The sequence below is a fragment of the Lissotriton helveticus genome, chromosome 4_1 (assembly GCF_964261635.1).
Source record: "Lissotriton helveticus chromosome 4_1, aLisHel1.1, whole genome shotgun sequence".
In the NCBI taxonomy this organism is placed as follows: domain Eukaryota; kingdom Metazoa; phylum Chordata; class Amphibia; order Caudata; family Salamandridae; genus Lissotriton; species Lissotriton helveticus.
Genome location: NC_136063.1, coordinates 1,541,451,899 through 1,541,477,361, shown reverse-complemented (window position 1 = coordinate 1,541,477,361; position 25,463 = coordinate 1,541,451,899). Strand labels below are relative to the sequence as shown.

Genomic DNA, 25,463 nt, shown 5'->3' with positions numbered 1-25,463 from the left:
ACACAGAGCATTGGGAGAGGGGGAAGGAATAAACGAGAAAGAGACAGAACTAGGAGGTTGGATAGTTGAAAGGCAGAAGACCCACAGAGAGATAGTAAGGAGGCTATGCTTCAGGGGAAGAACACACATAAGATCAACAAACTTGATTAAGGACATTCAACTAGTAAAAGCAAGCAAATAAGAGTGACAATAAAGCCAACCAATGGTAAGCAATGGTCAGGCTTTAAGCCTCTGTAAGTCCCTGTTCAGCTCATTCTAAGTCTTTAGGTGATGCTGCCTGGTAAGCGAAGACTAAACAGGCAGAAGCCAGCACAATCTTCTGTCTCTAGCAGTAGCAGAATTCAGGCAGTTGTTGAGATATCCAGGCATCTCAAGAAACTGAAGACGTAGGAGCAGGGAAACAGGAGCTAAGAGTAGCAGCCAAAGCAACAGCCAGCAAGCACGAACATGTGCTGATGAGACCGCTAGACTACAAACATCCTTTTTATGGTGCTGTTACATCAAATGACATGGAAGGTTGAGTGAGCCATACTGGTTTTGAATGTTTCAGTCGAAGAAGTAGAGATACTCCATCTATATTGGTTTGGTAAATATGTAAGAAATATGTAAATATTAATCATTCGAAAACCTGGACTGGAAGAGTGCCTTTGAGGGAGTATGATGCAACAGAGTCATGCTGAATGCCATGCTGTCCTGCAGAGTATCCCAGAGTGGGCATATTAGGTAAGGCAATGTCATGGAAGCAAGCAACATTCAGGGGTGTCCGCGATGGCACGGAATGATATTCACATTCAGTGTCTCCACTGGTTGGTTGTGGTGACTACTGGTCTCAATTATCCCCTTTCTTCTGTAGCTTATCCTTTGACTAGCTTGGAAATTCTTCTGAGTGAAAACCTTCTCACTCTTATATCATACTCAACTTACTCTTTCTTTGCAACTACCCATTGTTAGTAATACGTGCCCTGTAGTACCCAATAAAGAGTAGGGGCCCCCTGAGAACTAATCGAGAGCAGACAGGCAGGGGAGAACAAATACTATCAAACACAGAGAAGTCTGCCCCCTTTAATTTATATGGATGGCTCAAACAGAGTCCAAGGTTTTAAGTCAGCATAATTGAGCTCACTAACATGCACCTCTAGACCACATAATCAACAGAACACCATAATAGAAAGATATAGAGATATTTTATTAATTATCGTTTTTATAAATTACTTCATTATAAGTTCATCATAACATAGACAGTTTCATAATCAAAAAACAGATAACTACAGTGATCAAATCAAAGCTGTAAGGCCCCACACAACCCTCAAAATCTTTCATTCAATCAAAGACACATAAATACATTCACCTCTTCATCTCAAACCACATACCAATACACGTACCCATATATTCATCGAACAATTCATCACTCATCCTCGTCGAGATTTCAGATGTAGCACACTTTCACTGTCCTGTGGCGTCTTCCCAGTAGGAAACTGGGGACCAGATAGCATAATTACAGGACAGGATGGAACAACACCAATGCGCGTTTCGGTGCCGTGCCAGATCTACGGCCACACCTTCATCAGGGCATTCAACAGTGGGTAATGGGTGGACAGGATAGTATCAGAACAGTAAACAATTTAGGCGCGACGCCGCCGCCGCATTCAAAGAAGATCCCACATTAAATGAAAATTCAAGTCAATATTCACAAGGCAGACTAAAAGACTGCAACAGCTGACACTAGGAGGCTCGTAGTCCTCCACACAGGCGTCGCTATAGATCGCGAAATAATGGGCAGGAATCCATGAATAATACAGTACAGTCTTTTAGTCTGCCTTGTGAATATTGACTTGAATTTTCATTTAATGTGGGATCTTCTTTGAATGCGGCAACGATACTATCCTGTCCCCCCATTACCCACTGTTGAATGCCCTGATGAAGGTGTGGCCGTAGATCTGGCACGGCACCGAAACGCGTGTTGGCGTTGTTCTATCCTGTCCTGTAATTACGCTATCTGGTCCCCAGTTTCCTACTGGGAAGACGACACAGAACAGTGAAAGTGTGCTACATCTGAAATCTCGACGAGGATGAGTGATGAATTGTTTGATGAATATATGGGTATGTGTATTGATATGTGGTTTGAGATGTAGAGGTGACTGTATTTATGTGTCTTTGATTGAATGAAAGATTTTGAGGGTTGTGTGGGGCCTTACAGCTTTGATTTGATCACTGTAGTTATCTGTTTTTTTGATTATGAAACTGTCTATTTTTTATTTTTTTAATAATGAATTAATTTATAAAAACAATAATAAATAAAAAATCTTTATATCTTTCTATTATGGTGTTCTGTTGATTATGTGGTCTGGTGGTGCATGTTAGTGAGCTCAATTCTGCTGACTTAAAACCTTGGACTCTGTTTGAGCCATCCATATAAATTAAATGGGGCAGACTTCTCTGTGTTTGATAGTGCCCTGTAGTACCTGCTGATTAACTATATCTCCCTGTACAACAACATAGAGACAGGGAGGGCAGTGGAAAAAGGAGCACCTTTAAACTAAACTAAGCCTGCCCGTGGTATACCTCAGGGGACATTTCTGTGACTGGCATGGCATTCACAAATGATGAGGGCGTTGGAATCTATAGCTCTCTTGTTTACCGGGGATGACGCTACGTTGTTGAAAGTTAGGAACATCACAAAAGTTGCAGAAGAGCTACAATAAATGCAGAAAAACAGCAACATTTGGTAATATTAGCACAAAGTTGCACTTCTTAGAACGCACCTATCCAAACTATAAGCAGAAACTGGTAATAAATAGTGGGATTGTATTAATTTGGCAATAGCTCTAGGGTCACATTATACAAGCGGAAACTCCAAAGTAGCACGATTTCTAAAGGAAAATCGAGTAATGATAGGCAAGCAATAATTTATAATCTCATTTCACATTGAGAAAAATGTGTTCATTTATGTGTTAATGCATTATTACAATACAGAACATACATTGGCCGATTGTTTCAAATAGAATAAAAAACGGATAAAAAAAGAGACCATTTTAACTGTAAAAAGGGTGAATGGAAGAGGACGTGGTGGCTTTCCATAAATAACGGGGGTAAATTACAAGCAAGAATGACTCATTTATAGAACAAAATTGTTACTGCAAGAGCTAACTGCTTGAGACTTTATAAATGAATTGATCTCTCCAGCAACAAAAACACTCAGCGACAGGAATAGCTTCCTGTGGGAGGGAGCAGGAAGATCATCTCTGCAGGGCTTTATAGAAATTCATGATCAAGTAAGTAAAACTTCAGTATAGAGATTTGTTCTTGCATAACAACTGGAAGTTGGACGTGATAGGGGACTTTTCAAACTCTACTCTTGTGTGATATTCATAGTTGCATTCTTGCTCAATCCTGCTGGATTGTAGACTTGAATTTCGACTGTGTGTATTGTTTGTGTACCCTACCTGTTTGCATTGCACCAGCACATTGTTTTACTTGGTATGAAAAGACTGCCAATTAAGTATTGACTGGTTTGCACCAAGGTGATTCAGACTGATAACAGAATTTGTTTGGAACATACTTTGTGCGCATCTGAAAGTTTTTTTTAATTTAGTTACATCAATGGAGCTGGTTTACGTTAAAAAAAAAGTCGTCCAAAATCTGTAGTTTTGTTAGAGGGCTTTATGTCACCATCAAATCAATTCACATAACTTTTGCAGACCAAGTCAAAAGTGTGAACTAAGTTTAATTTTCACCCACAGTTGACAGATCTGAGTCACAGAAACAGAATCTGTGTCTGGGTAGAGATGCACCTTACAACTGCAGGAACGCGCACTGCATATTGTAACTGCAAACAGCGGGTTTAGCAGGCCAAATTGGTTACACAGCTTGTTGTCACGGTTACATTTTAGTAGTCAACACAGGAATATCTTATGACATGCAGTCAAATTTTAAGGGAGAAGAAACAAAGTTCAAGTTTTACTGTTTTTGTTATGTAGGGTAGCACATAAGGAGGATACCAAACGTGAACAGCGCTATCATCAGGCATGGAGCAAAATCAGTTAAAGTGTGTAGCAAGTGTCCACTGTATATCTTGGCATACATTGCTAACGCAATTCTCTGCACTATCCTAGCTCAATCACGGTTTACTACTGAAGGAGAGCAGGCATTTGAATATTAATTTGGAAAAATCATCAACCGGAATCCCCCCACTGGTCGTATGGACCTTTGATTGTTGACTTGGAGCACTGAGAGGGAGTTAACATCATCAAAAATGTGTTTCAAATACAGAGAAACCAATGTGACTTCACTGTAATAACCGATAGAATAGTATTCAACCGTATTAGTCACATCATCAATCAGTGAAATTTGCAATGGTTAAGAAAATATATTAATACAGCCAGAATATTTAGATGATCAAGTATTTTAGATGTAACTATTAGAAAATACAAAATAATAACAATCAATATGTAAAGAAAAGAAAATATCCAAATTATGTGTTCCATAAAGTAGCTCCCTCTGTCTAAATTAAGAAATGAAAGAAAGTTTGGGATTTCCAAAGAGGAAGTGAAAAGGGTGTCAGCATTCTGCGAAACTCATTAGAAATTCAGAGGAAATGAAAAGGTGTCTAACATGAAGCTTTCCACTTAGGGAAAAAAACAACAGAGAGTTATGCCGACTTCCAAGTTGGGTAAGGTCTGCTCTAACTAACTATACAACACTAATTAAAATCACAATTGAAGGTTCCAGAGCATCCATCTCTCGCTCTCACAGTCCAGAGCCAATCCCATGGCGGCCTTTCCCAGGAGCCCATACACTCTCCAAATTGCCACCCTCACAAAATTTGTTACACATATACTTTGAGAGTTGCATCTTCCTAGTACTCAAGGTACAGAAGGATCCTTTCACCGGCATCCTCCACGTCTGCTGCCAGCTTTCCTTTCTCAGACCTCACTATCAGTCTAATACATAACAATAAACTTTTCTCTAACTAACGATGAACCCAAAAACAGCATACTGGCAAACTTTAAAGTGTGCAATGCTCAGTCAAGGCACAATGTCAAGCTAAGTTAACTTGAAAATCAAAATGGAAACACATTACAGTATTATTAATCTTTAGCAATTGATCCATTTTTATTAAAAGTGTAAATATATTCAGTAAAGGCAGTTACATTGATTATCATTCAACTCAGTACAGCTACATATGATTTCTTAACATGCTCAGAAGTGATGGGCTACTACAATTCTTACTCGAGTGAAACACCAAGGTTAATGAAGTTAATCACACATTGGATATGTAGGTTACATGTAAATGCACATAAATGCTAAATGAAGATGGAGCCTAAATGGATGCTGCTCCACTAGCGTTCTGCATCTGGACTAAGGCAGGTGTAGATCGTTTACGGTGGTTGCCTTGAACCCAGTCAAAAATGTGCCAGGATACTTTTAACAGGATTCATTTGTTAAGTCTTCCCCGCTGAGCGTCCTACCATCAGCTTCACCCCATTGCATCAGCGCTCAGTTCCCCTCATGAGTGCTTGGCACACTGATGGTTTTCCAGCGGCTTATGATGGCCCTCTTCTCCAGTAAAAGAGCCAGATCAAGAAACTGTGCTTTTAGGGTATACTTTTTTGTTTCCCAGTATGCAAGCCTCAAATGCATTTAGTGTAGTGTATTTGTTACTTGTTCCAGTCTCACCATGACTTCCAACTTGGGACAGTGATGGGCAAGACCACAACATATGTATCAGATTTGCATCTGCTTTTCCTCAGCGAGGACTGTTGGCGTTTTCACCTGGAAAGAATTGATTGATTTCTTTAATTTATTTTAATGCTTTACATTTATTTTTCAAAGAAACAAACCAATGCAAAAAGCAAAAGGTGAGGCAGATACCATCACAATCACAGGTGCCCGCCACTCCGCTGCTCCCAGGCTACACTTGCCCCAATTTCTGGGCTTTCCTCTCTCAATACAACAAGGAGCACCGCCGGCACCGGCAGGGGAAGAGGAGCCCCTCACCATCTCTCGGGCCTCTGGCACATCCCACAGCCACCACAACACAGGTGTCTGCCATGTCCCTTGGCCTATCTGGGGTCGCAATACAGCACTGGGAGCCACCCAGTCCAGCCTTCTAAGGCCTCACAGAAAGCAAGGCTACATCCTCCCCAGGGGACGTTCCCCTTGCCTCTGCTCCCAAGCTCTTCAATGGCAGTCCTCCAGCGCAGCCGGGCCGAATGGCGTCTGCAGCAGTACAGCCTATGATTGGCATCCAGCAACAGGGCAGCCACCTATGGAGCTGGTAGGGCAGATTTGCGGGCAGGCGATATACAGGGTTGTGAAGGATTTGATTATGGCACTGAGGAAGTCCTGATTAGTGTCTTGTTGGCCATCATGTATGGCCACGCCCCAAATTGGTTGATTTTGACAGACAATAGGCCCTATGCAGGACGGTGGTGATAATGGGTAGGAACGCACTGCTTGTATGTAACAGTGCCATTACCCCATAGCGTCTTGATAGTTGTAGTTCAGTTTTGCACACAAAGTTCATATTATTTTTCCGCTATTGTCGTCTTTCGAATTCGTATCTCTAGACACCAGTGTTTCAGGGTTCCTCCCTCATCAGTAGAGAATATTTACGGGTTGCTGGACATGCTGCCAGTTTTCTCAGATATAATCCCACTCATAGCATACAGGCGTTACAAAGCTTGTCAGCTTGGGGGCGGCTCATGGGAGCCTTTTTTCGGTGAACTGTATAAATTTAAACCAGCCGGTCTTGGATATCACTGAATGATAAGCCAATATCCTCCCCCATTCTTTCTTGTGGAGCACTCTTAACTATCTCTGCCATCTTTCACAGAGTGTTGCAAGGTGGGTGCTTGTGTGTTCGACTATTGCTTTGGCTAGCCAGCTACAGACAACGTTTTCTACATGAATTAAAAACTGGATTCTCTGGAAGCATACGCATCATACACATTTCCCTTTACCCCAGTCTGGTGGCTTGTTTGCCTTTGGGCACTTCGCAGGAATATGACCAAATTAAATAACGGTGTGCCTAGAAATATGCACTTCTCATAGATGTCTTGACCAACTTCTTAAGATTTTGAAAATGTCCAATGGGTGGAGATGCAGGATTGCCTACGATGTATAGATTTATCAACTTTTTGCATGCTTACTCCCCGATACCTGGTCTCTCTGTTTTTATGTTTCGCCTGCACAGCCCTTGCAAAATCTCTTGTAAAGGAAAAAAAAACCTTAAAAGGGGCTTAGAGCCCACCCATTCCTTACCATTGGTTGGCTCCCACATCGCTTTTATTTCCTTGATTTTGTTTTGTCAGTGCCTCCTGCTCCTTCCTGCTTTATCCTGGGGTTTTAACGTTGAGTCTTCTGTGTGTGTCTGTAATGGAGCTTGGGCCAAGTACAGTTTCCTGCCTTTGCCCAGTGTCCTTCTAATAGCTGCAGGCTTCTTCCAGGTACTTTTTTTAAAATGTTGGACATGCCTTTTTAGAGAGTGCATGGCTATGCAGTTGTGTTCGCATTCCCTCATCTTGTTTTCGCCCCCCAGCCTCCTCCCACTTACTGTTGTTGGTGCTCCCTACAACCTCCCCCTCCAGATGTTGCTTCCCACACGTCCTTCATGTTTGTTTCCCTCCCCACTCACTGTCTTTCTTGCTGCTCCCTTCCACGCACCTTAGTGTGTCTTTTTGTATTTATGGCCCCATCCCATGTTGCTTCGCAAACGTCCCTCGTGTTTGTTCCCACTGTTATCCGTGCTTGCTACTCCCTCCTTGAGTTGTTGATTTTTCTTCCAGATCAAGACAATCTAATCTGCATTTGTTTCCCTATGTGTTTTGTACAAATAGCAGCATCAGTCAGATATTGTATCCGAGCAGGGATTACAATGGCCATGTTCATCTTGAGACAGTTCGTCTTACATGATGTGACTTTCGTCTACATTGGCCCACATTGTTTTTGGCAGAAAGTAACCTCAGTTGCTTGGATCAGTTCATTTTAGCTGATGACTTCAAGTCATCATTCACACCATACAGCAGTGCCAGAGTCTCATTCAAAAACCTGTTGCATTTTGGGAGCTGTAGTTCTGATTCACATCAATTGAGCCAATTGAACAAAAGTTCAAAATTGAAAGGGTTTGTGGATAAAAAAAAATAGAGGATGGTGGCTTCCCAATGACGTGAAGTCATCCGGTAACTTTAATGTTTATTTAACCCAATTCAGTCTTGCACTGAAAGTTCTTTTTCTGGAGCTCTTCCGTTCTGCATTGGCTTATAATAACTCCAAAGACTTAGTGCTGTTTTTCTTTTGTGTCTATTTTATCAATTAAATTATGACTATTGTCCAATAAAGGGAAAAACAATAAATCAGAACAATACATGTCTATACTGAATCAGCAAGTAAGAATTGTCATTGTCCTGCACCAGCCCAAGTCAATGAGCTGAAACTGCTGATTAAACCATCCTTGAGCCCGGACTGTGTGAGGCTTCCAGTTACCACAAGCAAATTCTTATCGACTTAAAAAAAAACTTTCCCTCACAATTGGAAAACTATTGCAGCTCTCAGCTGCAACCAGGTTCCCCAATTGACACTTGCTGGTTGTGTTGTTAGGCCACACATCTCTGTACAGACGTGGTGGTACCTGACGCCCCACACAGCACAAATATCACTTTCACCCATTGTTATTACTCATGAAGGTAGGAGTCACACCTGCTACTCTGATTCAGAGTCCCACCAAATCCTACTTCAAATGTGTCCAGGGATTTATCCCTCACTGTAGAGGCCGAGCCCTGAGCATTGCTACTACCAGCCTCCGGTCACTGCCAACACTGGTCTATTTCCTAACATCTTGGATCTATTCAGGTGCCATCAACGAGTTGATTGATCATCTCATATCAACTCTAGGTTTACCAATTGCTAAACCGATGTCCAAGAATTTTTGCTAGGCACCACTATTTTTCATCCATTGCAGTAGTCCTAGTAGACACAGTTATCGAAATGGCTACATATTCAGTGCCCCAAAAAATCTGCTAGAAATCACTCCCTCCCCCTCCTCCAAAGGGGTCTTATTTTTATACAGTCCCGTTGCACCAAGAGTAAACCACCAGGCACATACTAGTGTCTTGCTAAGGTTTGCCATGTGCACTGCTCTCATAGTAACATATGCCATTAAGACACTTATAGTGGATGAACTTGTGTAACATTGTCTTGTGTGTTACTTGCCTTGTATTAGTCAACACTCTCCTACACCTTCGTGTGTCTTTTTGTATTTTGCCAATGCTTGTTGTATTTATGCTTCACTGCAACTTGACAAACTTACTTTAATCAATGTTGCACAGCAGGTCAACTGCTGCGCAACGTGTAAAAAAGCATTGTCAACGACAATAGAGTTCGCATTTGTGAAATCTATTGGCTTTGCCAATGCTTGTTTATAAGTCATTGTTTTAAGGCAAGTTAGTTCACTTAGTATCATGAACTATGACTGCAGCTGACAGAACGCATTCACTGGGGATCTGAAATATCTGCAGTGGAAGCCCGATGCCCCGCGGGCACAGTCACGAAGAAACCCTGATCGCGGGGTCACGTGACGTGGGCACGCTGCTCTGGTGGGCGAGAATGAAGTTCAAACGCCAAGCTCGCCAGCTTCTTGGCGCTGTGCACAAGTTACAGAAAGTGCGGCGACTGTGCTGATGGCTTCTGAAGTGCGCCCCACCCACGTAAACCCCCTCATTTCACATGCTTTTCAGACAGCATTGACTGTGACCACCGGCGGCCTGAAGGAAATGAATCAGAGATGTGTGTGAAAGGCTCTCTGCCCTCGTGCCAAGTTTGTGAGCTTTCCGGTCCCGCCTTCAAACCGTTTCTCCCTGAGCCCAGTCAGACCGCGAAAAAAGATACTCTCCACGGAAATGACACTGCCGGCTTGTAATCGTCAATGAACTGTGCCTAATGTAGTAGTTGCATCCACACTTTTCAGTGTGATTGATGCAGATTCGTTAAACTCTGTTACGGTGGACGCTGCTATCGCGAATTAATGTGGAATCGTGGGCAGCGTGACAGTTCATACTTCCCTGTTTTTTTCACAGACGTAAGCACAAAAAATTGCTTCCTGCATCAGATGAGACGATTTATTTGCTGCTGAGGCATATGATGACTTTGCTTTGTACTACATGGGTATTTTGACTCATTCGCCTCTGCAACGCTCTGAAACACATTTTCCAGCTGAAACCTCAGGCTCCCGCGGAGTGACAGTATATGGAGGAACATTATATTTGTGATTAAGGATTCGAACAAGAGAACACATTGTGTGCTTGTGCCCACGCAGCGTGGACGTGTTCGTGCACACACTGCATCCAGCAGATCATCTCTATGTTCCATTACAGGATGTTACTCTTCTTAAAACGTCTATGGTTTTCAAGTTCGCCTCTCACTTGGGGGTAAAAAAACTCCCATGGTGTGGATCATCTGTACCCAGGGAAGAATCCTAGTCTGTTTAACTCTTGCTAAACCCTGGGACCATGAAATGTCTTTAAACCACACAAAACAAATACATACACCACTCTTAAGGTACAAAAATACTTGCCCCCTTATTTTCTTTCTTCCTGACAATATTTCCCCCCTTGCTTTCTGGCAGGAACATTAGGGTGGGCATTCCACTCCATTAATATCTTACTGTGTGGCTTCGTAAGGAGCAAACTGGGCAACTGTAACCGCCCCTGTGACTCGATCGCATGTACCATACTTTACTCGCCCTTGACAATGTACTTCCCTTTCTCACCAGCGGTCTGTACCTCCTACCTGGTTCTGCCCACGCATACACTCAGATGTCCCTGGCCAACTGGCATTCAGTCTTCAAAGCTAGCCTTTCCTCACCACCTCACCTAATTCCTCACCAATGTCCGAAAAGCAACTCAAAGGCTGCACCACCTCCCTAGCACAATGCCTCTTTCAGTGCAAGCCATCTCCACATCTTCCCAACCACCAAAGTCATCATTTCTGGAAAATACACTCCAGCAGCACATTCGGTCACATGCATTTTTGTACCTTTTTGTTCCAACCGTTTGCAAATCCAGTGGGAAGACTTTAATGTGATAAACATCATGTATGCATACTATGCTTGAAAACAACATTTCAAAATGCTAGTATGTGCATGTATTCCACATAAAACCCAGGCCTTTAGGGTTCACCAGTGCTTATTTTTATTTTAATTTAATGTCATCTGTGTATAGACCCACTGTGAGCATCGTTCTTGGCACCAGAACCATCAAACAACGATTTTGAGAGATCACTGCACTCAACATGTTTTTTCCGCTGCTTGCCGCTCTTCCTGCCGAGTGTGGATTAGCATAGACATTCTCCAATCTTAGACCCCAGCCTCCAGATCTTCTAGCCACAAGGGATGGGCGCTTTGTGTGAAAATCATTTGACGACTGAGACGAAGAATTGATTAGGCTGATACTGGAACAGTTTTCAACTAGGCAACATGGACCAGCCCATGGAGGCTGTTGAACACTGGGGTGAAGATTAGAAAGATTACCTTAGACTTAAGCGTCAGCCAGTGAGCACATGGCACACTCAAGTTTTGACATATTGTCTCTTTTCTTCAATCCAAAAATGTATCTGATTATCTCATTGTGGGTGCACTGTAATCACTGCAAATGGTGCCTCAGGGTGACTCCGGCAGGGGTCATTCCTGTAAGTTCACTTGGTGTTAAATACTGCACCCCTACAACATTATGGAACTCTTAGGGTGGCAAAAAAGGGCTCTCCCAAATGGTGCAACTTTAGGTTCAGGTAAAACTTAATTTCTTGACTGTGTCTATAAAAGAATGTCCAAGAGCATAGGACAGGTCCCGAGAGCAGATGCCTGTCCCCAGGGATGTCACCTTGGTATTGGCTGCATTAGGTTTCTGCCATATAGCTCCCACCCTACAGGTTATACACAGCCTCCCTGAGGTCCTCGCCTGACCCACTAAAATGCAGTTAAATGTGTATGGCATTGAAATTGAGAGCTTGACTTCTCAGAAGGTCAACAACAGGCCTAATATACGTATACGTGAACAGAGGTGGCCTTCGAAGTATTCTGCATGCAGTTCTTTGCTTGTGTCTTTTTCTAGGTTCTTACCATACCAAGGCAAGCCCCTTTTCGTACAAAAGTTGAGAACCTAAGAGGTACATAGAATATTCTTTTCAGGAGAGAAGTCGATGAGACCTTTTTCAAGACTAGGGTGAGCTGCCTCCCATGAAAATAGTTGTTCGCTAATGTGGTAACCCTTGGTCAGAGGTTGTCTGCGCTGCATGCTTTCTAGCTGCCATTGTTGGCAGTGAATCTTCCAACATGCATTTGGGCTGAATGACGTTCAGTAGTTTCGTACACAGTCCTTCTCTAAGAATATATAAATACAAATTGGGGTGGGGAAAAAACGAAATGATCATAGAATCAAATACGAGAATTTCTTATTCTGAGAGAAAAGCAAATTGAATTGCTAAAATGTTACTAATTTAACGCCAGTTGAATGCTTCAGCACATCCCATGGAGGCAGGCAACTCCGTCTTAGAACAATATAGCCAGGAATTTATGAAACGTTTGTGTGGATTGGTGGCTGCAGACAATATTTTCCCAGTCTGATAGTTCAGTCTGATAGGTATGTTGCCATTTTGCATTGTTTGGACGCTGTCTTCCAAATTTCCAGAGAACGTTCTTTCTCCGTAGACTTTCTAGTTATTTACTGTTTTTCCTCAGTGACGCTACCTAGTCCCGTGAAGCGGCAAAAAGCATATTACAGAGCTCTGTAATAGGTTGCGCTAAAAGTAGAAAACAGACCAGAGCAGCAGGAGCTTGGTAATGCTAGAATTAGACTGCCACAGAGATTGCCTGAGGACAGCAGAGGATATTACTTTCGGATCGATAAACCAAATAGGCCGCACGCTGTGGTGGAGTGGTTCCCACCGAAAGGAGCCCAATAACAAAACAGGTGACTGGGTGGGAATGAGTGTGCTGAACGCCACATCTGTAAAAAGAATGAAGTTTACACAGTGCCTCTTATAATGCGAGGTGGCAGTTGAAAGGACCTCAATATCCAGAATGGAACAAACACCAAGGCATTCGCGTGTGAACGGAAATCCAAATAAATTACATCCCCCATTAACCAAAGCGTGAGATACTCCGAGTAATCATCCTGACACTATGTCGGTCAAGTAGACATGGAAGGGCTTAACAGAGCTTGGGTTTGAAAACACGCCATGTCCTTATCCCACATAGTTAATTGGTCCTACCCCTCAAAAACTTTGGGAAGAAATCCCCCTACTGGTGCAGCCGCAATTATTTTTAATCTAACTTTGAAAGTGACTGACTCCTTTCCCTTTGCTTTCCCCTCCTAAAATGTGGCTCAATAGAACAGTCATCTAGAGAAGGTGGATTCGCATGGGAGCAGTCATCCATTAGCAAAGCTCTTTGACCAATAAATGGCCATGTCAAAGCTGTAGAATAGGTTCTGCTGAATGTACCATGTTATTTACCAGGAAAGTCCTATTAATCAGGACTTCTACATTGAAAGTTGCCTTACATTCTCAGCCAGTACTATAAGAGCAATAGCAATAGCCTGATAGGAATCTAGTAGAGAGCATTTATAAAAGGTCTGTGCGGTCATGGGGCCATCATCGATATACACTGATAGAAGCAGTTTCATGTCATAAATTCTAGTTTCAAAGCATCCTCAAAATGTTTAGATGCAAGTTGCTTATCAGGTCTCCACCTATAAGCAAAAATAAATTTGATAATTTTGGATACCGGGTTAAGCATGCAGCATCAAGCCCCGGCTAAATAGTTCGAAATAGTAGCTTTGTGTCTTAGCCACTCTTTTAAGGCTTGTGGTGCCTGAAGAATAAGGTTGAGATAAAGGACCGTAGTGTGTGTTGGGGGCTCAGATATGCAATCCAACGCTACACTTACAGCGATGTTCGACAGTCCGCACTAGAATCCACCAAGTTGCAAAAAACTGCATTGGGTACATAATGTAGAAGTCCAACTTCTATTATAAAATGGTCACATTAACCAATGTAGAAGAATCCCTAGGGAGGTAAAGATTAACAATGCGGGCATTCAAGTATGGTTTTCACAAGAAAAATGTGCAAACTGATGTAGACACCTGCATTATGGGGCTGAATCCAGTTTTTAAAAAATGTTTTTTTTTACAGAAGTTGACTACATACTGTGCCCTCGAAAATAAATCTCAGGTTCTCCTATACCAAGACAATTTGTAAACTGAGGTTAAAATGACACAAACATGGAGTGCAGTTATACCTCCCATTCTTCAGGAAACTTTGAAAACCCATCAGTTCCAGTAAGCGTTCAACGTGTGATGAGAGGCAGTGAGCTGAACATAACCAAGCATACTAATTCTATTGAATTAAAGCTATGGATAATGACTATACTAAGGACATTGCCGCTCTTCCCATTTAAACCTCTAGCCCATAACATTATCCAAAGTATAAACTACCTATCCCAAGTATACGTGTTAACCTACATTGCGTTATTTCATTTTATCATATCTTTTATTATTTTTCAAATATATTAATTTATTTGAATCATTAATTCTTTTACACATACACAACTTACAATGGTTATAAAAAAAATGAAAAGGTTGAGAATTAACTGATCACATTGAAATAATCATAAATAAAAAAAAAACTCTAGAAAGACAGCAATTAGTGAGATAAACAACAAAATACAGTCTAGTTAAAAAAAATTGCAATTAATTCTTCTTAATCTTGTTATGCGAGAAGGCACCACCTTGGAGGCTGTGTGAATGTATCAAGCAGCAGATTGTGGAGGTTGCTGGGTCTTTCAGAGTTGATGAGTATGCATTGAAGATCAGTGAAAGTACCTGCTGCACGGAGTTTCCTTCTTCTGCCTGCCCTGCGTGGAGAGAAGCTGAGACCCTGGCAAAGAATAATGTAAGGATGAATCTCGGAGATGGGTTGGGCTCGAGGGGGCGCTGCAGAGTTGTCCTTGAGTGAGGGGACTCGCACAACGGAATACTCCGGGGCGATATACAGGCCTGTGAAGAAAGAGACCAGTGAGGACCTTGAGGGAGCCAGGAAGCGGATGGCCATTCATCAGGTGCCCATGAAGCGACCCCGGGAGGCCTTGTGGGCTGGAGACTGGGCCTGCTGGAGGGGCCACTTTTGATGGGGGAGACATTACACTCTGCTTGCCAAAGAGGCTGCGACCGAACCTTGCCTCCAGCTCATGGTAGCAGATTAGTAGTCCCAGAAGTCTGAGAATAGGCCATGCAGCAGACAAGCCCCCTGACCAACAACGAACAAGGGGAGGGGTGAGGCCACAGGAAGATGCCTGGATGGATTGAAGCAGCGGGCCCTTAGCCCCCCTGCAGGCAAATGGTCTGGAAGGCAGAGCCGTGCGGGTTTACTGATGGCAACACATCCAGCTACTGAACAAGGCCCCCAGGAGACTTGAAGAGAGTGCTTCTTGGAGAAGGATATCCCGATGTGGATGGTGGGGTGCGTTTACTCTCGCCCCTGCCTTCACTCCCTAACCCCTCCCCTATAGGGGAGGGGTTAGAGGGGCCCAATGAAGATGGAAATGTCAACACAGACTGAATATGGAGCCTGACCTTTCTTGCAAATTAGATGCAGCCCAATGTAAAAGCATCCCAAAGAGATTTTGACAGGGGAAGAGTAGAATATGTGTGTGGGTAATCCTTGGCTGTACACCAGCTCTTTAGAGTCCACATGAGTGCTAGTGTCGGGTCCTTTGGTGAGCAGAGGCATGGGTCGAGGCAGACAAAGGAAAGAAAGCGCGGTCTCCGAGAGAAAGACACAATCCTCTTTAGAGGTCACGAACTCCAGCTCCTCTAGGACCTCTCACCAATCATCCTGATAAAATGCAGAGACTTTCATCCATAGGTTGAGTTCTGCATGGTTCAGCAAATGTCATAGCAGTGGGGTGATTCTTTATGCTTACAATTTACTTGGAAGGGACAACCATGATCATTGCTTGAGATCAGTAACCTCCTGGATCATCAAGGTGGCAGACTACAAAGCTTCGGCAGAGACCACGTGGATGAAGCAGACCAATACCTGGAAAAAAAGGAGTTCCAAGAGAAGACAACTTCAGACTACTGCACAAAGAAGCAAAAAAATAGCCAGATGCCCTGATGAAGCAATAATAACCCCTCCGGGGTCGAGGTGCCACCAGATGGGGAGGTGTGGGGGTCTTGCCGAAAGGCACATGGTGGTGGGAGCACAGATATAAAGATTAAGATAATTTTGCAGACCCTTTCTCTCTAGGACAATGACTAATTTTAACCACAAGCCCTCTGAGAGACATAGCTCTACTAACCTCATGCACCATGCAACTTAATGCCCCTTAAGTTACCGGTCGTCTAAATCTCTACTCCACTAATGTGGCCCAGGACCACCTTATAGGAAAACCCTGCATCACAACTGGTGATTTTAGCCTGGTCTTGTCCCCTTATCTCAATAGAGATCTACAATTGCATAGGACCTTGAGGTCATGTTGGCCACACTGAAAAAGTTGACATGACATTAATTCACAATCCACGGAAGAATGCAAATAACTGTGCAGCCTATATACCAATATTTCTTTTGAATACCGACTTGAAAATCTTTACAAATAGCTTAGCGAACAGACTTGTGGATCACATTCCATACCTGGTAGATCCTGAAGAAGGTGGGTGCTATCAAAAAGTAAAAGGAGTGATAATATTATGTGTATTGAATATTTCGTGAACAAGGACAGAAGAAGAAAAATTCCAGCTATTTAGCTTTCACTGTGTGTGGAGAAGGCATTTAACTGGGTCAGTTGGGGAATGCTGAAGGATGTATTCGAGAAGATGTAAACTAGGGTGGGAATGAAGGACTGGATTGTGGTAGGATACAGGGCTAAGATCCACAGAGTTTCCCCTGGGCAGGAGTATGAAGCAGTGTTGCTCGATCGCCCCTCTCCTGTCTTCCCTAATGGTGGAACCCCTTGTGGTGAAGATTAGTGCCTGTAGTGACATCAGGGGAATTCTTTTTCGGGACAAGGCTTCAGAATCTGCCACTTTGCAGATGAGGTCTTACCCTAGCCAATCCTAGAGTTATTCACCAACTATACGGGAGGACTTACGTATGTTTGAAAATAGCTTGAGCTTCTAAGTGAACAGACAAATCGACCATTGTTAAACAGAGCATTTCTCTGAACTGTATTGAAGATCTCCAACTCTGTTACCCATTCAAATAGTAACCCACTTACTTGGATATCTGGGTCGCAACCTGACAAGCAAATTAAAAAACTGGAGAGAGGCGAACTGGTGTCCCTACGTGAACAACTTTACGGATTTAAGGCGATGACTCCCCTATACCTATCTTGGTTGAGGTGAATAAACATTCTCAAAATAAACATATTCCTCAGGGTCCTCTACCTCTTTCAATCCCTCTGAATTAGCATTTTGGTTGAGGCGATTAAACGTAATCCCTAGGGTCCTCTACTTCTTTCAATCCCTCCAAATTAGCATCCCTCTCACTTAGATTTTCTCAAAGTTGCAGCATCTGGTGGAATTTATGTGAGGAGGAGATAGTCCCGCATTTCCAGAAAGGTCCCGATGGCACCCTCAGGGATGAGAGGGCTGGTAAATCCAGAAATCCTGTGGTACTGTAGGGTGCATCTCTGTTTTATGTCAGAATTGTGGTGAGGCAGAGCAAGAACAAATGGCTCGTTAATCATGGATTGAGCAACAGTGAACTGCAATGTATGGGGTTTAACTTGGTTAGAAAAGTCACAGTGCCCACGCAATGCCTTCCTAATAACTCCAGTAAGAACATTTCTCGATAGTATATGATAAAATAGCAGTGAATGGTGGGTTAACCTAATTCCCATCGCCTAATACACCAATTCTTCACTGCCTCTCATTTACATTTTCCATGCAGGATGGAAATTTCTGATATCGGGAAAGTGTATTATCCTGTGTGTCCCCTTTTCCTGTATGTCTACGCTAGTGTCTGGAATACTGTGAGTAAATAAAGTAACATGGTGTTGGTGTGTAGTCTGTAGTGGAAGCTAGGAGATGGTGGCAGCTAGAGGGAGAATGAAGTCCTGACAGACCCTACCTGCTGATACTGTAACCTAAGGGCCTATTATGGAATAAAGAACTTACCTCCCTCTTGAGTGGCTTCAGACTCTTGTATAAAGAGCCTCCCCTCTGATTTCGACAGAGAAGCTAGTCTGTAGGGATGCAGGCTCCAGAGAGCTCATTTCGAACATCTACAGAACAGTCCAACTCAGCAGGTCAAACACAGAAATGGAGCTGTTAGACGAAGGGGGAGATGGAACTCGGGAAGAATGGGAGGGGCTGTAGGTTGACATCCCAAAGTCATACCAAAGTATCCCAACAGGGAATTGGCACACACAATAATATATAGATGGTACATGAGACCCTAGCGTTTTCTTCACATTTATGTCAGATGTGGGTTGGAGTGGGGATGAGATTGATATTATCACCCACATTTGGTAGTCGTGTGGTCATTCAGACAGTATGGAAATCGGTGGTGGGATATATCAAGGGGCATCGGGATTTCCCATATCAACAGACCAGTCACTGACTATCCTGGGTCTACGTTCTCAGAATCTGGAAGGTAAGACATCACACAACTGAACATTGAGGCTACATAAAATCGGGATTGGTGAAACACAACATATTGCCTTATATGAGAAAAAAGGGACCCTTGCCCATCACTCTATGGTTCAATAAGCTATGGCAAGTCTCCGCGATGAAGCAGGTGACACACAACTTAGCGCAGATGTAGCACAAATTCGTATATAGATGAAGACCACTAGTCCACTGCTTCTCCAGATCAGCACATTTAAGCATCAAGCCATCATGCTTAGGGGCCCTCTAGCTCTTCAAGGGACTTGATCGCCCACATAAGGCTTGGGATCTCTGCTACCTTCCTGACCAAACAGATGTGTTGGATTACAAGTGGGGAATCTAACACATCATGAATCTTCATATCACACCACACGAACAAACATGTAAGCTTGAGAATCAATATAATATGCATCTTATTGGCCTAAACAAGCTGTTCTCTTACTTCACTCCTATCTCATCAGATCTGAGATGGGATTCATTTATGGGTGTGTGAAACTCACATATTTATATGTAATTATGCCAAGTTTCACCAAAATCACGCATAATTGCGTGGAATGAAAATCTGTCATGTCAAGCTATATGTTAGCACACGAGCATCCTCACACCTCACACCAATTTTTGACACAAGGACTCATTTTGCACTAAAACAAGTGCAAAAAAATCCAACGCAAACAAAAGCTGTTTGATTTTTGTTGTTTCAGTGCATTTGTGGTACATCTTTACAGCGAATGGCACAGAACTATGCAAAGTGGTGTAATGGTGTATTTCTAGAATTTCGCATAAAAAAGCAAAATACACCCGAAACCGACTGGCTAAGGCTAGCCTTTTTTGAAATCAGATAGATGTAGGCAGCATATTTTGGCCAAAATGTTTCCCATGTGTAATCCAGGTTGTAGTGGTGCCTTAGTGCACCGCTTCTAGCTGCTAGATGAACTCTAGGCTGTGGCACTGAATATAAAAGCAGGCAAGGGAGTTTAACCTTCTCACTCAAGTGAAGATCGGTGACCGAAGAAATATTTATGAGCCCGCCACTCTTTGTGCCAGTGTTTGAATAGGGAGAGGACCTTTCAGTCATAATACCTCTACTCTAAACAGCATAGTAGGGGAATCCAGTGGAATCCTCCCTTTTTTGCCAGGTATGTTTCCTGTTCAGTTATCCCCATGGCTGCTCTCCAGATAAGTCTATTCCCAATGCTTGACTTTCTGCGTTGTGATCTCCCGTTTGCCGCTACATGTTCCCTAGTTTCCAGCACTCGCTTGGCAGAGCAGTGAGAGGAAGGAAGTGCAGGTGTAATACATGTGTGGTCTGGAATGTGCCAGAAGCAATGCAAATAATTCTGGGTGGCCACATCACGAGGAACTGGATCTCTTTTTCCTGGTGGAGTTTCCCTGGGCAACAAAAAAAGACAACTGCAGCTTAACTCCTGACCTGAGGGGAATGCTATCCTCAAATCTGGCTGGAAGCCTAAAGTCTTTATTTTAATTGTCATACTGGTTTATTCTCAGGGCTTCATAAACCTATTTTATAAATGTTGTTTAAAATGTAACAGTCTATCAAGGTTTCCTTCTTTAAAATGTACATGTTTTCATCCTTTAGGGATGGCCACTGGAATCTCTGCCGCTTGAGAGTAATGCTGTCATCCCTAGCGTATGAATGTCTCTTAACATCTGACTCATTACACGGCCTCTAAATATAACCTGATCTGTCTGATGTCTATAAAAAACAGAGATGTGAGCCAGAGGAGGCAGATATAGAGACGTCAGAAGAACAAAAGGATTTCTCCAGTCGCCATTCGAAGGCATATGCCCGCCAGCCTGGCTTTGAGCGTACAAGAACGCGGCGAACCTGCGGTTACCTGTCTCCGGTTTTTTGCACTGGTTAAAGACTTGCATGGAGTTGAGCAGAGCACAAACTGAGCCTACACTGGAATTTCAGCAGCAGACTGGTTAGTCAGATGTTGATTTTTGTTTGAGCCCTGTGAGCATGTATCCTCTCTACCAATGACTTTGGAAATGTGTTCATTTAAATAACTCTAGAACAGCCATGATTTTTTTCTCACCTGAGGTGAATAACCAACAGAGAACAAGTGCTTCTGTGTATGTTATGTAGAGACGTAATATGTAATTGAGTAATTTAAAGTTCGATGAACATCTAACGTCACCAAAAAGATTACAGTCCGTACAGATGGATAACTACGACCTAGGCTTGGAAGCAAGCAAATTCATTGAAGATCTTAACTTGTACGAGGCCTCGAAGGATGGGCTGTTCCGGGTGGACAAGGGGGTTGTTAACAACCCTGAGTTTGAAGAGACAAGAAAGGTGTTTGCTGCCAAGATGGCAAGGATCCATTTGCAAAAGCAACTGCTGGAGCAACAGGAGGATCAGAATGTGTCTTGCCCTGGCTCACTCAATGGAGGAGTGGGTGTCGGGAGCCAGCAGCAGCAATTCCTTTTGAGGGGTGCAGCAGGAAGCACCACGCTGTCTCCTGTGGAAAGTGCTGCCAAACCACCACTCGGCTCATCAGCTGCACTTTTGGGGCACTCAGGGAATGTGAGCAACAGCAGCCAACCCATGCTTTCCAACCATGTTCCAACAGATATGCAGCGGCACAAGCATATTCACGACGGTAGAAGGGGTAGCTCCGAAGGAGAATCGGCAGGCTCAGAATATAGCTACTCAGGGTTGGAACAGATGAGTCCTGGCACTTCCCGTCCAGTTTTTCCAAACCATCATGATGCGCACCTTGTTAGCCCTGGTTGGGGAGGAGGTCGCGAGAAGATTCTAGACCCAAGGCCTCGAAAAGGAAGTTTACAGTTAAGCATACTTAACAACAATCAGCTGCCAAAGAGCCCTGTGAAAGACCATGCCGATTATCCTTATCAACAGTTGCCAACAATCAGTAGGACAACAGAGACTGGCTCAAAGAATCAAAAAAGCTCAAATGAATCTCAAAACTGGAACAATCATGAACAAAACCCACTAGGTCAAAGATCATCCTCTTTCTCGCACCGATTAGCCGCTCTGTCATCTTCAGTCAACTTTGTTAATGAAAAGCCAGTAGGACTAACGCAACAAAGATCCTCCTCTTTCTCTGTCCCATCAGCATTGCCTGCTCATGGATTTTCTGGGTACCTGAACAAACACACGGAAAATGGCTCTTCACACAAAGTTGACACAGAACATCGTTCACAGTTTCAGGGTAATCTAAAATCATTAGTCTCCAGTTCAGTTCCTAGCCCTTTAACTTCGAATGCAGTGGGTCAGCAGTCCCACACATATTACCCATCGACAAACAGTGACTGCAAAGATCATGAGGACCAGCGGGGAACAGCTGGTGGTGACCATGGGGTACATCCTGAAAAGAATGCCCACGGCGTAATATCCCACGGACATGTGGCTCCACGCACTCCCTTATCACTCCCAGGAGTCAATATTCATCCATTAGATTCTGGCCACAGCAGTTTGCACCAAGAAACGTCCAACACCACCAAAGTAAAATTGCCTTGCCAGAGTCTCACGCCGCAACAAGAACCAGGTCCATCAACCGCGGAAATAAAATTGGAAGCACTCACCAAGCGTCTTGAGCAAGAGATGGATGCTCAGCCCAGGGCTGACTACTTTGGTAAGTGTAAATATTTCCAATACTATTTCCTCACCCTTTTCCCATAAGTTAGATGGATGCAAGTATTTTGCTTAAAGTGTGATGTTTTCATATGATCTCCCCCAACTTCTCACCCCAACGTTATGTCGTTGTTTAGCTGTCAGTGACCATTTTGTTTCAACGATCTGAGGTTTGCTTGGTTTAGTGCTTACTGCATTTCTAGTGGATTAGCTTTTTTGAAGGTTGGCAGTGTTTAATGATCAGTTTACTTGATTTTCTGAAAGTTAATTTTATTTTATTGATGTGCGGTGTAGTTGGTTTCTTGGTACACTTGTAGTCTTCTACTTGTCATGTTAGCAATCATTTTCATATTTTGCTATTGGGCTACTTACGGATTAAATACGCGTTTTGGGACAGGTTCGATGATGTTCATGTTCTATTTGCCATGGAAAATGTTTTAGTGACGATGTGTTGCAGGATGTTATGCTATTAAAACAGTTCTGTTTACCAATGTTTCTAATTTGCTACAACACTATTTCACTTATGAATCCCGCATTAGATGAGTCTTTATTTTTAGCTCTAGAATTTTTTTTATTTCTTAAATGCATTGATCTGCTCCCCCTTATAAAAAGCAAAAACTTCTGCCAAAATCATGTTAGTGTTTTTTAAGCACATATGCCAATATATGCTTCAAAATTCCGCCCTTTTTATTAACTTCATGATGTTGGAAGGTAGATGTTGTCCTGAGTTTTAGAGGTGGCCAAAACTAATCCACAGATCCACAGCCTCTTTTCTTAATGCGCCTGCATGCCAAACTGAGCTACAAAATCTGCCCAAGCTTACTCTATAGGTGAACCTACGAAACGGGCGGATTTATGATGTTTTAATGGTTTGTGCAGTTCCTGTTGTTCTGCCTTGCAAAACGAGGTGTAAGCAAAACAAAACACACTGCCCATGAACTGAGTAATTGAGGGGATGCTCCCTTTTCCTTGTTTTTCTTGGTGGCACCGCACAGACTACATGAACCTGATCAGAGCCGGCCTTTGCTAAAACAGCGCCCTGGGACTGGTCGGAGATAAGTCAGTCAGTCAAGAAACACTTTATTCGATTCTTTTAAAATCATAAAAGCATAAATAACATATATATACAATACAATAAAAACAGCACTTATTTGATACAGATATGCAATCATCGGAAATCATTGTACGTCATATTAAATAATGGCGCCCTTGCTGATAGAAGTGAATTTAATGAGGAATAAGGGGGTCACTTCTGTGTTCACTGGTCAGTACCTGGATGAGCAGGGGCCCGCCCCTAAACAGAAACAGCTCCGGACCTCCCCAGCCCACCTAAATCACAGATAGCTTAGCTGGCTCACACAGATGATGGTTTTTGTTGGTGTGTGTCCAGAGGGATCAGAGGGTGAAGGGAGGGAAGGGGGCTAAAGGGGTGTTAAACCTATCGCCCACCATATAGTAATGAAGGACCAAAACCACTTTATATATCAGATAAAAACGAACAGGCAGGGACAAGAACAGGGCTTGAGCAAGATGAGAAGGGCGCTGTTGCTGGTAAAACCTTAATGCATACAGCTCCGTGCGCTCCTCAGAATATTGGCGCCCTGGGCCCAGCTCACCCATGCTAAAGGCTGGCCCTGAGTTTGTGGGTCTTGTGTGTTTTTGTGGTAGGTGGAAGCAAATTTTAAAGACTATTGGTGCACTATTTAAACAAAAAGCGGAATTAAAAAAAATGACCCAGATCTACTCAGCTGGATATTGTATGGATATGTTTTCCTGCCGAACCTTTTCACACATTTTCCACAACGCATAATCCTTTTGGCACTCCTGAGAGAAACAACTAAATATTAAAGAAGAAAAGAAACACTGAGGTTCTGATTAAGAGTAGAGGCATTATTTTTGGCCACTGATAAATAACAATACTACAGGTTACGTTATTTATCAAGTGCGATAAATAACACCTATTATGAGTCTATGGGAAATAACATGCATATTTTGGTGTTTAACGCACCAAAATCCAAATGACATGGTAAATACAGGTTTGACCTGCCGAAATTTAATGAATGTTGAGTTATTTTAACGCATGCAATAATTATATGATGCGTTTAATAACACCAAATTCTTAATTCCGTCCTGTGTGTAAACCCGTGTTTACACACGAGACCGAATTTAACAAGCCACTCATAATTAGGCCCTAATAGTTTTCAAACTATTTGCAGACATCATTCTATGTTAATTAAGTATTGTCAGACAATCGAAGCCACTTATGTAACATTAAAAAATCAACCTTTGTTGACTAGGAAATGCTTAGCACGCAGAGCTCTAATTTAAGAGATGGTTCTTTGCATTGTCTGGAGGCCATTACATTTTTTTCAGACATGTTTTATTTGCGCCATATATTTATGTCAGAATAATAATTATTAACTTATATGCAGCTCTATCATCTGACAGGGACAATTCACTTTTTATTCCCAACGATTTTCTCCCCAGCTTTGTGTATTTATGTTGCGGGTAATTATATTTTTTATTGGATCGAAAGAATGAGCTGTTGTCATTCACTTGAGAGGCCACTCCTGCCCCTTCCTATGACTAGTTGGAAATGGGGAGATGTTTTATATAAACAAAGTGTTGGTTTCTTTTATTTCTTAAAAGCACTGCTCCAAGACCAGGACCTATGATGTTTAAATTAAGGTTTTTGCGTAGTGTGTAAGCCTACCTTCCGCCATGCTTTTGCAAGGTAAACATACTTTTCCGGCTACATGGGTCAGTATTACATACATGCCAACATTTTACAAGACGAATGTGGGAGATTTAAAAAAAATTATCGGCAGAAGGTATTTCTGCCATTAACATCTATTGAGACCTGAATCGGGTCTAACAGCATGTATGGTACATGCAAATGTGCTGCTGTAGGCTCGGGTATCAGAAAAGCAAATAAACACTTTTTTCCTTACCTGTCAGGAGCACGGAGAGCACTATGGGAGGCAGAGAGAGCATGACAACAATGTTGTGCACTGGCCTAAATTAGCAGGTTAATGGCAGTACATTCCGGGTCCCGGTCGGCTGAAGTCCCGCCGAGGAATCTGGTTTTTAGGTCTCACCTGAGCCAGCGCATGCGCTGCTCTGGTGAGACATTTAGTAAGCGGCTTTTAAAGTGCTACCCACCACAGGCCTTTGCAGGCCAC

The 25,463-nt window shown here is 42.8% G+C and overlaps 1 protein-coding gene across 2 annotated transcripts in view; it reads left to right on the top strand.

Annotated features, from left to right (window-relative positions):
* Positions 1-25,463, top strand: part of LIMD1 (LIM domain containing 1) — a 411,104-nt gene that overhangs the window by 82,521 nt on the left and 303,120 nt on the right. For both annotated transcript variants that reach the window (XM_078688169.1, XM_078688170.1), the window contains one exon: positions 20,257-22,282. In XM_078688169.1, the coding sequence (XP_078544295.1) occupies positions 20,845-22,282 (1,438 nt within the window). In that variant the 5' untranslated portion in view covers positions 20,257-20,844. The remainder of the gene's footprint in view (positions 1-20,256; positions 22,283-25,463) is intronic.